The following is a 14,393-nucleotide window of genomic DNA, read 5'->3' on the forward strand; positions in this document are numbered from 1 at the left end:
CAGTTGAGTGTTTGACTCTTGCTCTCAGCTCAGGTCTTGGTCTCAGGGTCATGAGTTTAATGCCCACTCCCAGCATACTTAAAAAAGAAAAAAAAAAAATGCTGAGGGGGAAGATGACTGCTGTCTCCAGGCTTCCAAGCCCAAGCCATGTCTTCCCATAGGCAGTTTATCTTTGAGGTTTAGATTATGAGAGTGGAGGGAGGTGTGGTGGGGAAGCCACCTTTGTAACTTTTTTTCTGAGTGTTTTAGAGCAGACTTTGCATTTCTTAGATATTATAAGTTCTTGGAATCTGGTGGCTTATTAGCTAAAAATCACGGAACAAAGTCATTACAAAAAAAGAAGTAAAACTATTTTTTCTACAAAACTGTTTAGTATTTTTCATATTTTTTAAGCATAATATTTTGCAGTAGTGATTTTCATACCTTAAGCCTCTGAACCAAAGTGTATAATTATAAAGTAGAGGTTATTTTAAAAATACTTTACCAGTCCAGCTACGTGATGACATTATGCATTACTAAAAGGAAAGACTTTCAGGTCTGTATTTATTTTTTCCTTCTAAGTTTTAAAAATGACAGGTTGTATATGCCTTTTTAAAGGTCAAACTGTGATTAAAGACCTAATTTTACAAATGGGAGGGACCCACTCAAAGCTCTAGCAGTACCGACATCAACCACAAGATGGCTTCGCTGCCTTAAAATTCAAAGTGAATGCCCTTTCACCATCAGTCTAGAAAATTAGATGTTTTTCAAAAGAAAAATAATTGAAAAAAGTTTTGTTTTAATTTAAATAAAATTATATCATGTTTTATGTATGTTAATTTATTCTCTGGTAAATAATACAATTTGTCAATGTTCCTTCTGGTGAGTTATTAAAATTAAACATGCACTCTTACTTTTCAGAACAATGGATTACTCTGAAATATTGATTTTACTTTGCTTTATTTACAAGTGTTTATTGGCAAATATTAGTAGAACTTCTGTGGAGTTTAAAAATGACTGTACTAAACAATATATAATAGGCAAATACTCTTCTGATAATTGAAAAACAAACTGTTCACCTTTTTTTTTTTTTCTTTTTTAATTCTCCCAGAGAACAAAAAGCTAAAAAGGTGAGGGATAGAGGTGTGGAAATAGACTAATGATACACTAGTATAAGGGTTACCTTTGACGGGGGGGTCCCACAGTGTTTTCCTCATATTTCATTTGCTATAATTGCTCTGAATGATTGAATAAGAGAAATTATGTTCTGTGCTACATACTTCGATGTATAAATTGGTGCTTTTCACAGGGGATCTCAAGTTTGGAAGAACCTATTCAAGATTATGTCTATTTCTCACTTAATAAGCTTTTATAATAGTCTGTTTTTAAAATGTCTGAGGAGTGGAAACTTTTAGGTCATCTTCTAGTAAAGGTACTACCATATTTAGGATTCAGAAATTTTCTTTTTACTGCTATTTATATATATATTTTTTACATTTATACTCTCACTGTATGTGAATATAGCTTGAAAAATTTGAGATAGGGATGAGGGACTACCTTTGCAAAGCTGTTTTTCCAGCATTCCCAGTGCGTTTGACTTACTTTTTTCTTGATCTTTTTTGGTACAAGCTTCTAACTTACCTAGGAGAGCCCTGATTTCCAGCAAACTCTTCTTTTTCTTCTCCTTCTCCTCTCCTTACTGAAAATCTGCTCTGCTATATCCAGTGTTAAGCAATTTATATGCGCTATCTTTGTAGTCTTCAGAAAAACACTGAAAACAGAAATGATTACTGCCCTCTTTTTACTGCAGAGATGAAGGAACTTCCTTAAAATCTGTCTATGCTTCCAGACAAACTATTCTGTAAATCCCCATTCATATTCCAATTCTCTCCTAATTTTCATGACCCCTTTTGAGCAGAATTAATTTTTAAGCATCAGTATTTCCATTGGCCTTTAGACCTGTATCTGCTTTTGCTATGTAACAAATTTTGTCATAGTTTTAAAATGTGTAATAGAAAGACGACAGACTTTGGTATAAGACAGATCTCAATCTGAATCCTAATTCTCCCTCCTACTAGCTGAATGACATCTGGCAGAATACATGACCCTCTGCTCTCAGTTTTCTCATTTAAGATAACACAAGTGATCCTATCACACTTTATAGATCTGGAGGTAAACTAAGGCAAATTATTTTGAAGACAAAGGAAATACTGTATTTATCAAGGAATTTTGAATGCATATTTGTGCTAAGTTCAAGGGATGCAGCGATCAACAGGACAGCCCCTGCCTTGTTGGAACACATAACCTAATGAGAGATCAAGAAACTTACGTGTTCATGTAGTGAAATCAATATTATGTCAGAAGTACTTGTGATGAAAGGGCAGCCGTCTCATCTTGGTGAAGTGGGGAGGTTGCTTTTCTTGCTAGACTATTAGTTTTTTGAGGTATGCTTCCCAGTGAGGTAATAGTGGGCAGATCCCCATTTGGGGGCATATTTAAAATCTTAGGATAGGAGAGTGAATGTGCGTATAGGTGTATATATGCACATATATACACACACATTAATTATATATATTATAATAATATGTATTATATAATACTATATATATACGATATATACAATGAAAAGGTTTATTGTACAAACTATAAAAAACAGCTTGACAAAATCTTGACTGATAACAATACACGGAAGATAAGTATAGTGGACATTTGTGATTCCTAGAACCTGAGTTCTCTTCCTGTGTGTGAGGGAATGTCCCATCTTTCCAGTCATGGTGGTGGAGAGAAGGAAAATGCCAGACACATTTTCTGCAGCCTCCATTGCAACTATGCCATGCATATGTACCTCAGCTCTGCTAGTCATCTGTAGCCTCTATGGCCTTGGGCTAATCATTCAAATAAGCGGGAACCATAGTGAATGCTCTCTGCTAATGGTAGAAGCTACAGCGAGTTTGAGTTTCTAGGGTAGTAGCTGCAGCAGTCCTGGGGTAGGTGTCTAGGGCCAGTGAGGCTGATGGAACAGGTGTACACCTAGATGCTTGGAGTGTGTTGGGTCCCATTTGTTAGAGCTCACGAACACTGATTGTCAGCATGTCTTCCTAGTTTAGAGTTCAGTAACATCTTGGTAGTTGAAATCAGCCATGGAAGTTGGCAGATGCTACAGATATTAAGGCTTCTCTCCCCTCCCCATCCAGGAACTGTTGTTTTACCAACACACCATGGCCACTAAACCATTTCTATGGTTTGATTATGAATGTTTTTTCTCTCTGTGTAGGCAACAGACCTAGTTCTTTAATTCTCCTGATATTTCTGTGAACTACCCAATGTCTTAATTTCAAAATATATGTAAACTCTTTGAACTATTTTAATGTAATATTTAACATATACAAACATATATACTTTAAGCTTAATAATAAAGTGAGCACGTCGTAAGTCTCAGCCTGGTAGAAGAACTAGAACATTACAGCACCACTCTGCCTACCTGGGTGTCCTAGCTCTTCCTCCCTCCCACACCAAGAGAAGATTGTTGTGAATTTTGAGTTTAACTTTACTTTTAAAAATATTTTAGTCATATGTCATTGTTCATGAACAATATATATTTTTATTTTTAAGCTTTATAAAACGTTAACATACTGTCTGCTGTAATTTGCTTCTGTCATTCAGTGCTCTGTCTAATAGGTGTCCATGTGGCATATATCTATTATGCATTCATTTTTCTCTTTTATATAATACTAAACTGTGTAAATATACTTCAGTTTACTTATTCATTCTCCTGTTGATGGATATTTAAATGCTTTTCTTTTTCTTTTGTTTTTATAATAGATGCGATATTTTTAGAAATAAATTTGTGTATTTTTCTTGATGCATGTTTGTAAGAGTTTTTCTGGGGAACATAACCAGGGATTGAATTATTATGTTCTAGCGCTAAGCCAGTATTGAACTTTATAAGATTATGCCAAATTATTAAAGTAGTTGTACCAAATTTATATTACCTTCAGTAGTATGTGTGAGACACCATTAATCTCTATCATTTGTGGCACTTGAAATGATCAAATTTTTCTAATCGTGTGGTTGTAAAATATGTCACTCTTCCTTAGGCTATTCTGTCCTTGCCCACCCCCACACTGGTATACATTTTAGAATCAAATGATCAAGTTTCTTTTCTTTTTTTTTTTTTAAGATTTTATTTATTTATTTGAGAGAGAGGCAGTGAGAGAGAGCATGAGTGAGGAGAAGCTCAGAGGGAGAAGCAGACTCCCTGTGGAGCTGGGAGCCTGATGCGGGACTCGATCCCGGGACTCTGGGATCATGACCTGAGCCGAAAGCAGTCGTCCAACCAACTGAGCCACCCAGGCGTCCCAAATGATCAAGTTTCTTAAAAGATGTTGGAGTTTTGGGGCACCCGGGTGGCTCAGTGGGTTAAGTCTCTTCCTTCGGCTTAGGTCATGATCTCAGAGTCCTGGGATCGAGCCCCAGAACAGTCTCTCTGCTCAGCAGGGAGCCCGCTTCCCCCTTTCTCTCTGCCTGCCTCTCTGCCTACTTGTGATCTTTCTCTCTGTCAAATAAATAAATAAATAAAATCTTAGAAAAGATGTGGAGTTTTGATTGAAATTGCATTGAGTTTGCCAATCAGTTTTTTTTTTATTATTTTTTATTAACGTATAATGTATTATTAGCCCCAGGGGTACAAGTCTGTGAATTGCCAGGTTTACACATTTCACAGCACTCACCATAGCACATACTCTCCCCAATGTCCATAGCTCCACCCCCCCTCTCCCAAACCCCCTCCCCCGCAGCAACCCTCAGTTTGTTTTGTGAGATTAAGAGTCTCTTATGGTTTGTCTCCCTCCCGAGCCCATCTTGTTTCATTTATTCTTTTCCTACTCCCCAAACCTCCCACGTTTCATCTCCACTTCCTCATATCAGGGAGATCATATGATAGTTGTCTTTCTCCGATTGATTTATTTTGCTGAGCATAATACCTCTAGTTCCATCCATGTCATCACAAATGGCAAGATTTCATTTCTTTTGATGTGTGCATAGTATTCCATTGTATATATATACCACTTCTTCTTTATCCATTCATCTGTTGATGGACATCTAGGTTCTTTCCATAGTTTGGCTATTGTAGACATTGCTGCTATAAACATTCGGGTGCACGTGCCCCTTTGGATTACTACGTTTGTATCTTTAGGGTAAATACCCAGTAGTGCAATTGCTGGGTCATAGGGTAGCTCTATTTTCAACTTTTTGAGGAACCTCCATGCTGTTTTGCAGAGTGGTTGCACCAGCTGGCATTCCCACCAACAGTGTAGGAAGGTTCCCCTTTCTCCACATCCTTGCCAGCATCTGTCATTTCCTGACTTGTTTCTTTTCCTGTCGTTTCTCTTCCTCTGTGAAGAGAAGAAAATACATGATACATAGCATTTGCTACTTTTTGTAGCAAGAGTTTTATCAACACGGCTGATTATAAGCTACACTATGAAATCACTGATGCCAGAATTGGGAAGAAATTTGCATAATAGGGTCTTGTGAACTGGTATGAGCTGCCTCTAGCACACTCCTAGATGTATCTCTTCATTTATTTAGTTTTTCCATAGTTTTATAATTTATGAAAGTACAGAGGTCTTGTATCTTTTGTAAGCTTTAATCCTGGAGTATTTTATTTTTGCTGCTGTAAATGGTGTTTTTAAAAAATTACTAATTTTTCTCTCTGATAATTGTCTATTGATCTTAAATTCTACTAACTTGTACTTGTTATTCTTAATATTATATCTGTATATTCTTTTATGCTTTCTTTATAAATTTGCCTTTTGTTGACATTTCACATGAGTGCAGACACACCGTATATACTCTCTTGTATCTGGCGTCTTTAACTTAGTGAATGTTTTTGAGGTTAATATGTCAGTAGTTTGTTTCTATTTATTGCTGATTAGTATTCCATTGTATGGATATACCACTTTCTTCTTTTCATTTACTAGTTGATGGATATTTAAACTGCTCTGCATAGTTCTCTTGTATTTTTCCACTGCTGATGAAAGTATGTTGAATGTTTTTATTAATATTACCTCTTAAGTCACTGATTGGCATCTTTACTCTCTGCTTCTTGATCAGTCCTGTTCAGTATCAGTTTCATTAGTCTTTGTGAAGAATCAACACTAGTCTTTGCTAAGCTTGAATTTGTTTATTTCATTAATTTCTCTATATTATCTTCTTCTACCTTATTTGAGCTCAGTCTGTTGTTCTTTTCATAACTTGTTAGTTTAGCTCATTAATTTTCTTCTCTCTCTTCTAATACAAGCTATATAAATTCTCTAGAGCAGGCTTATTATTTTGTAGTCTGTTTTTGATAATTCCAAATTCCACAGGCCTTGAGACTTAATTTTTTTAATTTTTAATTTTTCTATGATTCTCATGCTTTATGGCTTGTTTCCTTATGAGTCTCTTGATATTTTCTTGTGATTTCATGTTTCTTGATCTGTCTATGTGGGATTTCTGGACACCTGAATCAGCAGTGCTTTCTTCTAGAAGGAATATCTGGAGCTAGTGGGGGTGCTATGAGGTTTTGGCTAAGGTTAATTTTGCTACTTTTCCACTAGCCCAAAGTTGAGTCTCTCTCAATTGCAGGGTTGTTACTGCGAGAAGCACACATAGATCTTCTCTGGCGGAAAATGTCCACTAAATTAAGATTTAACTGTAGATGCCTGAATGGATAATGTGACCAATGTTCTGAAATTTCTAACACTGTATACAGATTAATCTTTGTTTTTTATTATTTTCATCTAGAATTTATATCTTTTTTTACTTTGGGGTTGCCCTTGACACTAGTTGGACACAGATTTTGAGGTTAATTTTCATTCGTTATTGTGGATGCCTTTAGATGATTTTATTTATTTTTTAAAGACTTATTTATTTATTTTAGAGAGAGAGAAAAAGAGAATGCAGAAGCAGGGGGAGAGGCAAAGGGAGAGGGGAAAGCAGATTTCCCACTGAGCGTGGAACCCAAAGCTGGATTTGATCTCATGATGCCTAGATCTTAACCTGAACCAAAATTAAGAGTTGGATGCTCAACCAGCTGAGTCACTTAGATTCAGAATTTAAAGTTAGGATTTATAATCTTAGAACTATAGCATTTTATCCTACTATTTGTGTTTTATTTAGGTCCCATACTTCTAGTATTTTGTTTACTACAGAGTATAATAAGCTGAATTTTGTAAACATAATAATGAAAATATTCATTATATCTGTTGGCTTACATATAGAACATTTCTGAATTGTGGAATAACTAATATTAAGGCTTGATAATTCTCCTGGAGAAGTGACCATGAAAAGATTGTAGACTCTTCTAAGAAGAGTCTAATAAATAGTACCTCCTTTTCTGCTTTGCTTTTGAATCAGTTGAGAAGTAAAGTGTGGGAGATGTGGGCCAAAATATCAACTTTATTATTAATGAAAATTACTTTGAAGGATGTGATTTAGTGGGAGAGGTGAATGGACTAACTGAACCACAAACCAGACAGACTTAGACAACTCCTTCACAGTAGTGTCAATCCAGTGAAGAGCCTGAGAAAATACCTCAGAGTTCCTAGCTAGATCCCAATAAAAAGAAGGGTGAGGATGAGCCCAGTTTGAGCCCAGTATATACGGTATATTTTTCCCAATCAGATAAGTCATTGCATGAGTGGGTATACTCATTTCCTAAGGTTCCTGTAACAAATTACCACAAACTTGGTGGCGTGAAACACAAAAATTTATTCTCTCGCAGTTCTGTAGGCCAGAAGTCTAGAATCAATGTCTTAGGACTCTGTAATTCCATAAAGATACATTGCGATCTGTATTTCATGTGACCAAGTTAGAGTGCCCTTGTCATGCTGGATAAGAAATCCTAGGAAAGTTTAATTTCTTTCTTACTAAGAATTAAACAGAAGCAAAAGTTTTCCTGTCAATATTCAATGGATGTGCTCTCCCTAAAATACATGTGTCTCACTTTGGAACGCATAGATCTAGATCATCGATCATCTAATAGAACTTTTTAGTGATGTAGGTAGTTTATATTTGTGTTGTCCAGACACAGAACATTTGAAATACGGATAATGTTACTCAAGAGTTGCATATGGTTGAAATATGGTTAATGTTACTCAAGAGTTGAATTTTAAATTTCACTTAATTTAAATATAAATTTAGGTAGTCGCATATGGTTGGACGGCACAAGCTGTATATTCATTAATGTCTAAGCTAAAAATATTAGGAGTAGAAAAATAAAAGAGGATAGTAAACATTATAATAAGTATAACCTGTCTATGGTTTAATTTAAATGTCCTTATTTTAATGACATTAACAAAGCAAAAGAAAAAGTTCATCCTGAATTTGCAGTTTATCTGTACTTATTAAAGATTTTGGACTTGTTTTAAGTTGGAATTTTTTTTTGTAACTGAAAATTAGATGAAATTTTAGTCTCTTTTTTCTAATTATATTCTTTAGGACTAAATATATATCAAAATTATTTCCCTATAGGCAAAATACTGGTAAATATGAAGTAGAAATTTGTTAATTAGGGACATGCTTACTCAAGAAATTAAGTGTAAATGTTTGTCAATCATTTCACATTTTTCTTTGCTGAAAATATAAATTATATTATTATGCACAGAAAGATTTTACTTAACACTATGTAACAAAAAAGTAGCCTTTTTTTTTTCCTTTGTAGGTATGATACTACTGAAAGGTATAATATTTTATAATGTAGAAAATATCACTTTGTAATAAAGTTATTTTTCAGCCATGTAAACAGATTTTACCAGCATTTCCCAATTATATCAGAGGCATTTTGTTATATAAAATTTGTAAGAGCTGATTAGTCCATCAATTTTATTTTTGGTTTTGATTGAAATGTGGCCAGAGAGAGCATTTCTTCTCTTTAGTGCCAGGCATGTAATACAGCATTAGATTTAAATTTACTTAAAAAGATAATGTGAAAATACATCCAGTACAGCTCACACTTTTTGAATTTTATATTGTTTAAATTTTGGAGTACTGTATTCTTCATTAATGCCAGAAGAGGGCGTGCTTTAAACCTACTGTTTTTAAACAGTATATACTCCTTCCAGCTGATGGTGGTACGTTGATGTCCCTTAAAAAATTACCAAGTTCTTAGGGATGCCCGGGTGACTCAGTGGGTTAAGCCTCTGCCTTTGGCTCAGGTCATGATCCCAGGGTCCTGGGATGGAGCCCTGCATCCAGCTCTCTGCTCAGCAGGGAGCCTGTTTCTCTCCTGCCACACTCCCCTGCCTCTCTGCCTACTTGTGATCTCTCTCTCTCTGTCAAATAAATAAATAAAATCTTTAAAAAAAAATTACCAAGTTCTTTAATTCCAGATTGTCCCTTAATGTACATGGGAGAAGATGGGGGGGTGCATATGAGTAATTTAGAGCACGTAATACTAAAAACATCTATTAATACACCTTTAATCCAGAAATAAAACTTGGTTTTCCTCAGGTTTTCTCATTACTTTCTGAAAATGCATTCAGAATTAATGAATTCGGGAGACCCTTTTGAAGTTTTATCTTTAAATCCCCCCAAATCCTGATGTATGTTATGTAATTTTACTTTTGACCTTATTTAATTGAAATTATTATAAATCATGAAGTATGACCATTAAGGAAGAGGGAAACAGAATAAATGAAAAATAATGCCATGGCTAGAAAGTGATATTTATTCCTTTGTATTTTGACAGCTTGAAGGTCCATGTGTTTTGCAAATTCAAAAAATTCGCAATGTTGCTGCACCAAAGGACAATGAAGAATCTCAGGCTGCACCAAGAATGCTGCGTTTGCAGATGACTGATGGGCATATAAGTTGCACAGCTGTGGAATTTAGTTATATGTCAAAAATAAGGTGATTGACACTTTAATTTCTGTATTTGTTGAAGTGTGAAGGTGCTATTCAAAATGGATTTTGTTTTACGAATCTTAGAAAGAAGTAATGAACTATTATAAGTACCTGTTACGATTTTTTCAAAAGAAAGTAAAGAATTTATATTCCTACTTCATCTGTATAGGAAAATAGGAATGGAGTTACTCTTTCCTTAAATGTTAATTACTTTAAAAAAAATTCAAGGTGGCTTTGTATGGAAAGTAATCATTTTTGGTTTTTTCAGTAAATTTTAGGTCAGAAATTTCCAGGAACAATTTCTCTGAATATGTTACCATTTCTTCTTCAGCAGCTGTGTCCATCACACTAGAAAAGTTTTATAGACTAATGAATTTTCTTAGGAAATGATTGAAAGTAGAGACATGTGCCATTCTACTTTCTGAGAGGACAAGGAACTCCATAAGGAACAATTTTCCAAATTCTTCTTTGGCTATTTTTATGAGAACTTTTTATTTTTATTTGCATAAATTTGATGTGTAACATTGTGTAAGTTTAAATCATATAGCAATTTACTTTGATACCCTTATATATTATCCCTAATGTAACAATATTTATCACATTGTATAATTATAGTATAATATTGTTGTCTGTGTTTATTAGACTGTGTATTAGATTTCTGTGGCTCATTACAAATTGGTACCCTTAAACTGCTTTAATCTTATCCCTCCCCACCATTTCCTGGTAGCCACCATTTTATTCTTTTTACAGATTTAACTTATTTGGATTCCACATATAAATGATATCATATAGTCTTTCTCTACCTGAATTATCTTGCTTAGCATAATAGTTTAAGGTCCATTCATGTTGTTGCAAATGGAAAGATATTCTCCTTTCTCATGCTGAATAATATTCCATTGTATATATACCACATCTTTTTTATCCATTCATTTGAGTTGTTTCCAAATCTTGGCTATTATGAATAATGTTGCAGTAAACATGAGAGTATGTATTTCTGGTCAAAATTCTGCTTTCATTTCCTTTGGGTATATACCCAGAAATGGAATTGCTGGATTATATGGTAGATCTATTTTTAAGTTTTTGAAGAATCTACATATTATTTATCATAGTGTTTGAACCAACTTACATTTCTACCAACAATGTATGAGTTCCCCTTTCACCACATCCTCGCCAGCATCTCTTGTCTTTTGTGTTCTTGATGAAAACCAATCTAGGAGAAGTAAGGTGATAGCTCATGTGGGTTTGATTTGCATTTCCCTGATGAGTAATAATGTTGAGTAGCTTTCACCTGCCTTTTGGTCATTTTGCGATCCTCTTTGGAAAAATGTCTGCTTAGTTCTTCTCATTTTTGAATCAGATTTTTTTTTTTTTATTATGTTGACAGAGTTCTTCATATATCTTGGATATTAATCCCTTATCCAGTATATGGTTTGCAAAAATTATCTCCCATTCTGTACATTTTCTTTTCATTTTCTTTCTTTTTGTGCAGAAGCTTTTGAGTTTGATGTAGTTCCATTTATTGATTTTTGCTTTTGTTGTTGTACTTTTGGTGTCATGTCCACAAAATCATTGCCAAGACCAGTACTGATAAGCTTCTTCTCTGTGTCTTATTCTGGGAGCCTTAGGTAGCAAGTTTTACATTAAAGTCCTTGATCTATTACAAGTTAATTTTTGTGAGTATTGTGAGACAGGGGTCCAATTTCACTGTTCTGTGTGTGTTTCTATGAGAAACTTTTTAGAGGTGGCATTCCTGTTGGGATGGAGAAAAGCAATGAGAAGGAAGGGGGAAATGTTTCCTTTAACATCAGTGTCCCCACTATTCGGTTTGAGCAATTTTCAAGGTGGGAATTTTCATTGGACATTTGTAGTGGTGTTCTAAATGCTCATGTTTGCTCCTCTGGGTCCTTTGAGCTTTCTCACTTAATGTAAACTCCTAGACCATATATCTCTCCTCAGTGAGCATTTAACAAGAGTTTAGCATTTGCTGTGTTCTAGCCCCTTTATCTAGGGCACAGAAGTAAAAAAAAAAAAAAAAAAAAAAAAAAAGGTTTAGATTTTTGCCCCCAAATAGCTCCTCTGCTAATGAGGTAGGTACATAAGCATATAAGTTATAATAAATATGTCAACTAGAAGGATTAGGAGTTGGGATGCCTGGGTGGCTCAGTCAGTTAAGTGTCTACTCAGCTCAGGTCATGATCTCAGGGTCCTGGGATGGAGTCCCTCATCAGGCTCCTTGCTCAGCAGGGATCCTCCTTCTCCCTCTGCCTGCCATTCTCTTGCCCTTACTCTGCCTCTCTCTGACGAATAAATAAAATCTTAAAAAAAAATTGAAAATAAAAAAAAGAATTAGGTGTCTAGAGAATTTACTCTACTGGGGGGAGCCAGGAATAAGACTTAAAATATGAGTATTTCGAGAATAGTGAGGGGGGAATAGTGCGTGCAGAGACATGTTGTCTCGAAAACAAATGAGTGAAAAGTTCCATTTGGAAGAGCTTTGGTGATTTGGGTGGTGGTATATGGGAAGAAATGTGATTGGTTGAGGCCTTTAAGCCATGCTCAATAATTTCCCTTCTTTATATTCTTTCTTCAATCTGTATCTGCCTCTGGTAAAGGGAATGTCTTCCTTAGAAGATATATATTTGTCTAAAATACTGATTTTTTTAAAAAAAAGATTTATTGAAAGAGAGAGAGCACAAGCAGGTACAGTTGCAAGCAGAGGAAGAGGGAGAAGCAGACTCCCTGGCGGGCATGGAGCCCAACATGGGGCTTGATGCCAGGACCCTGGGATCATGACCTGGGCTGAAGGCAGTCGCTTAACCAACTGAGCCACCCAGGTGCCCCTGAAATGCTGTTTTTTTTTTTTTTTTTTTTAAGATTTTTATTTATTTATTTGACAGACAGAGATCACATGTAGGCAGAGAGGCAGGCAGAGAGAGAGAGAGAAGGAAGCAGGCTCTCCACTGAGCAGAGAGTCCGATGCGGGGCTCGATCCCAGGACCCTGAGATCATGACCTGAGCCGAAGGCAGAGGCTTTAACCCACTGAGCCACCCAGGTGCCCCTGAAATGCTGGTTTTTATATACAAAGCAGGTTTTATTGATTTTGCATTTTGGTTTTGTTGTTGTTGTTGTTGTTGTTGTTGTTGTTGTTTTAAGTAGGCTCCACGTTCAGCATGGAGCTCAGTGCAGGGCTTGAACTCACAACCCTGAGATCAAGACGTGAACTGAAATCAGGAGTTGGACATTTAACTGACTGAGCCACCCAGGTGCCCCTGTTGTCTTTTCGAAGAGTGGAAGGGTTCCTACTTTCGTGGTGAAAGACAGCCTCTCCTCCTTTGACAAATTCAGTCAAACCCCCTACAAAGGAGTTCACAAATGATTCAGAAAGACTTGCTGTGCAAGACTTGACTTGTCTGATTTTACTGCTCTGTATTTCTCTGAGCTAAGTGAAGACACAAGATCGTCCAGGAAGGAGGGTCCCTTATGTTGTTAACTGTTTTCTTTTGTTAAATTTATTGCAATTTGACAATTGAAAAAACAAAATGCTATCACTTGCTCATTGACTCATCATCCAAGTAGCATGCCTACTTTTGTTGCTGTGAAAGCAACAGACTGCAGAAATGTTTTTACATGTGAATATCTGGGAGACTTTTATCAAAGTAATTGGTTAGTGGTTAGCTTAGAAGCAAAGTAGAATAATTCAGTAGAGAGGATACACCAGGATCTGATACGGACTGTGTTGTCTTCAGTGGACATTACATTTCTTTGGGGTGCTTTTTTCAATTCTTCTGTTCTACTTCCTGATTGGCTTCAACTTTTAAACACCCAGTTCTCACTGTTTTTATGTTTATTTGTTTTGTTATATAGCTTTTTAAAAATTGCATTGAAGAGAGAGTAGAGGCATTTTGGGGTGCCAATAAAAATAGTAATTAAATCAAAATATGCTCTCTGAATAAGGGTTAGTTAGGGCCTTGACAGCGATGTGTATTAAAAATTATATTAAAATTTTAACATCTATTTATCCTTTTGTGGGCATAGAACTATCATTTAATCTGGTGAGTGGGACTTTTTATCAGTTATCCTAATGAAATTTTAAGTACATCTTCAAATAATTTGACAACTTTTTCTCTTAACCTATTGAGAGTTTGAGAAAGGTACAGTCACTTCATACAAAAATTAGTTTATCATTTGTTTTCAGATTAGCTTTTAGTTTTCAAGTTATATTATCACAACTTAAATGTCCCTGTAATTTGCATCCAGTCTTTTAAGTTCTTATGTAGTTTCTTTTATTGCTAATTTATGTTTCTAGATTTTCATTGCATTTTCCAACTTCATCAATTTGTAAGAAATTATTGGCTAAAAATGGTTTTGAAGTATAAGTCTTATGTAAATGATACAATTCAATAATTAGAGTAGTTTCTTTAAAGTAAAGAGTGTAGCATCCTGTAGTTGAAACTTTTTTTGGAACAGAGTTATGAAAATCTGGATCTGCTCATTGCCTAAAATTGAGAAAAACTTCTTCACTTAGTGT

General features: G+C 35.3%; 1 protein-coding gene across 2 annotated transcripts in view; it reads left to right on the plus strand.

The window, feature by feature from the left end:
- Positions 1–14,393, plus strand: part of LOC111146990 (tudor domain containing 3) — a 161,581-nt gene that overhangs the window by 64,295 nt on the left and 82,893 nt on the right. For both annotated transcript variants that reach the window (XM_022502811.1, XM_022502812.1), the window contains one exon: positions 9,710–9,870. In XM_022502811.1, the coding sequence (XP_022358519.1) occupies positions 9,710–9,870 (161 nt within the window). The remainder of the gene's footprint in view (positions 1–9,709; positions 9,871–14,393) is intronic.

Source organism: Enhydra lutris, unplaced genomic scaffold, assembly GCF_002288905.1.
Source record: "Enhydra lutris kenyoni isolate GAN:26980312 unplaced genomic scaffold, ASM228890v2 scaffoldscaffold15, whole genome shotgun sequence".
In the NCBI taxonomy this organism is placed as follows: Eukaryota; Metazoa; Chordata; class Mammalia; order Carnivora; family Mustelidae; genus Enhydra; species Enhydra lutris.